Below are 2,302 nucleotides of genomic sequence, written 5' to 3' on the forward strand. Positions count from 1 at the left end.
ACTTCTGTTTGGTTGAATACCCGTCTACTGACTGTATTTTGACTCGATATGATGTGAGTACTGCTGCAGCTGATCCTTGTTCTGATTAAATGTCGTCTCCCGCTGCAGGTCCTCGTGGTTAAAGCTCGCCATATTTACAGGCGGGTCGTGACGTCCAACGGTTACCTCGGCAACCAACAGCGGACCTCATTCCGTGTGATGGACCAGCGGATGGTCCTGTACCCGCTGATCTTTGTCCTCTGCTGGGGTCCAGGTTCGTGACTTTAAGAATTGAACAAGGTGTGAAACAAAGAGTGAAATAAAGAGTTAAACAAAGAGTTGAAAAGGTAAACAAAGAATAAAACAAAAGAGTTAAGCAAAGATTAGACAAAGAGTTGAAGAATCACACGAAGAGTGAAACAAAACGATGAAAGAAGAGTTGAACGAAGAGTTAAAGAGTTACACAAAGAGTGAAACAAAGAGTGAAATAAAGAGGTAAAGAGCGAAACAACAACAGATGAACAAAGAGTGAAACAAAAACAAACAAAAAATGAAACAAAGAATTAAATATAGAGTTAAAGTGTGAAACAAGAGTTGAACAAAGAGTTAACAAGTTAAAGAATAAAACAAAGTGATGAGAAGAGCGAAGCAAACGGTTTAGGGAATTTGTGTGTGTGGTTGTTGCGTTAACATCAGAGTTAACAGTGTTTTGTGTGTGTGTCCTACTCAGCGGTGACTCTGGCGTTTCTGCGGCTGGTGAAGCCTTCAGCAGGTCTGGGTGTCGTCGGAGTCGTCCTCTACATCTCACAGGTCAGTCTGCAGCAACACAACCAGTAAAATCACCACAACACAACATCTGGATAAACTGTTTGAGAGTTTTGTGCTACTTGTGGTCGTTTTGTCTCTGTGAACAATTAGTGTCTGTTTTTTTGCGTCTTTTTAGTCATTTTGTGTCTATTTGATGTCGTTTTTATGTCCGCATGATTGGTTTGTGGTTGTTTTGTGTCTCTTTGGGATAATTTTTATTTATTTTTCATCATTTTGTAGCTGTTGTGTATCTCTGAGGTTGTTGGATTGTCTTATCATCAAGAGCCTTGCCATTCGGTCAGATGGGTCTGAGTTCCTTTTATTGACAAAGAAAAAAAAAGTTACTTCCAACAGAGACGCAGTAGATTTATTGTCTTGATTTGTCCTCAGATCTTTTTATTTCCCTTTTCAAGCCTATGAGCTGTTAAAATGAGTCACAGCTCAGAGGTGTGAGCTGAGATGATGCAAAGCTTCAGACAAAACAAGCTGGAGACACGTTTCTGCAGAGAGTTAGTGTCTCAGCAGTGACCTCGTGTGTCCTCTGTCCTCAGGCCTTCACCTCGGCCTCGCAGGGCTTCCTCAACTGCGTGGTGTACGGATGGACCAGTGTTCACCTCCGCCAGGCCGGCAGGACGGTCTTATCCCGAGACGTGAACACTCAGACTCCCCTGCTGCGAGCTCAGAAGATGAGAAGCTACTCTTCTCTGTGAACCGTCGGCTGAGAGGCGGCTGAGGCCGATCGTCACCTGCTGCAAAGACTCTTGTGAAAGTCTAAAGGTTTCACTTTCAGCTGGAGGAAAAACACCGTCTCTGCTCAGGACCAACACCTCCAGCTTCGATCCTAAACCGCCGAGGCGAGAAAAGGGGAAGAAGAAGACGGCGGGGAGTTTACAGCAAGAGGAAGAGCAACGGACAAAACAGGATTTGAAAGAGACCAACAGGTGGTTTGTTGCAGAGTTATCACGCAGGTCACATGAGTTCACTGGTCACCTGGAAGAACTGAAGAAAAATGTCTTTAAAAACGGTTAAAATCTTGCAGCAGGATGCCAGAAAAAGTAAAAAAACAGTAAATACTGTCATGTCCAGAAACTGTGAAAACTGTAAAAATAACATATATGATAATATTTTCAGCTGATTTAAATTCAGTCAAACTGAAATGCTACGATTAAACACTGTAAAAGAACAAAGTATTATTTATAAATATACAGATATTTTTATGTGGACATTATTTACAGTTTTTCTCTACAGTCAATGTGTAAATTATTCTTTTGTTTTCTGTCATTTACTAGTTTGTTGTCTGTAATGTATCAAACAGGGAAAATCTGCAAAATAAAAAAATGTTCAAGAATGACAATTTTTGGTATTATTATTTAAAAATGATGATGGAATCAGTGGTCGAGTCTCAGGAGGATGAAAGTTTATTGTGAGAAAACTGATCTCATCTCTGACAATGCAGCCTTTGCAGCGGTTATTATATCCTGCAATAATTATACATGAGGTATAATTTAAAGAAGTG

At 40.7% G+C, this 2,302-nt stretch overlaps 1 protein-coding gene across 1 annotated transcript in view; it reads left to right on the forward strand.

Moving 5' to 3' along the window:
- Positions 1 to 1,910, forward strand: part of tmem116 (transmembrane protein 116) — a 10,686-nt gene extending 8,776 nt beyond the window's left edge. Inside the window, exons 8-10 of the mRNA XM_008291746.1 lie at positions 109 to 253; positions 710 to 789; positions 1,338 to 1,910. Coding sequence (XP_008289968.1) covers positions 109 to 253; positions 710 to 789; positions 1,338 to 1,496 — 384 coding nt within the window. The 3' untranslated portion in view covers positions 1,497 to 1,910. The remainder of the gene's footprint in view (positions 1 to 108; positions 254 to 709; positions 790 to 1,337) is intronic.
- The last annotated feature ends 392 nt before the right edge of the window (positions 1,911 to 2,302 follow it).

Source organism: Stegastes partitus, unplaced genomic scaffold (assembly GCF_000690725.1).
Source record: "Stegastes partitus isolate 25-593 unplaced genomic scaffold, Stegastes_partitus-1.0.2 Scaffold760, whole genome shotgun sequence".
Taxonomy (NCBI): domain Eukaryota; kingdom Metazoa; phylum Chordata; class Actinopteri; family Pomacentridae; genus Stegastes; species Stegastes partitus.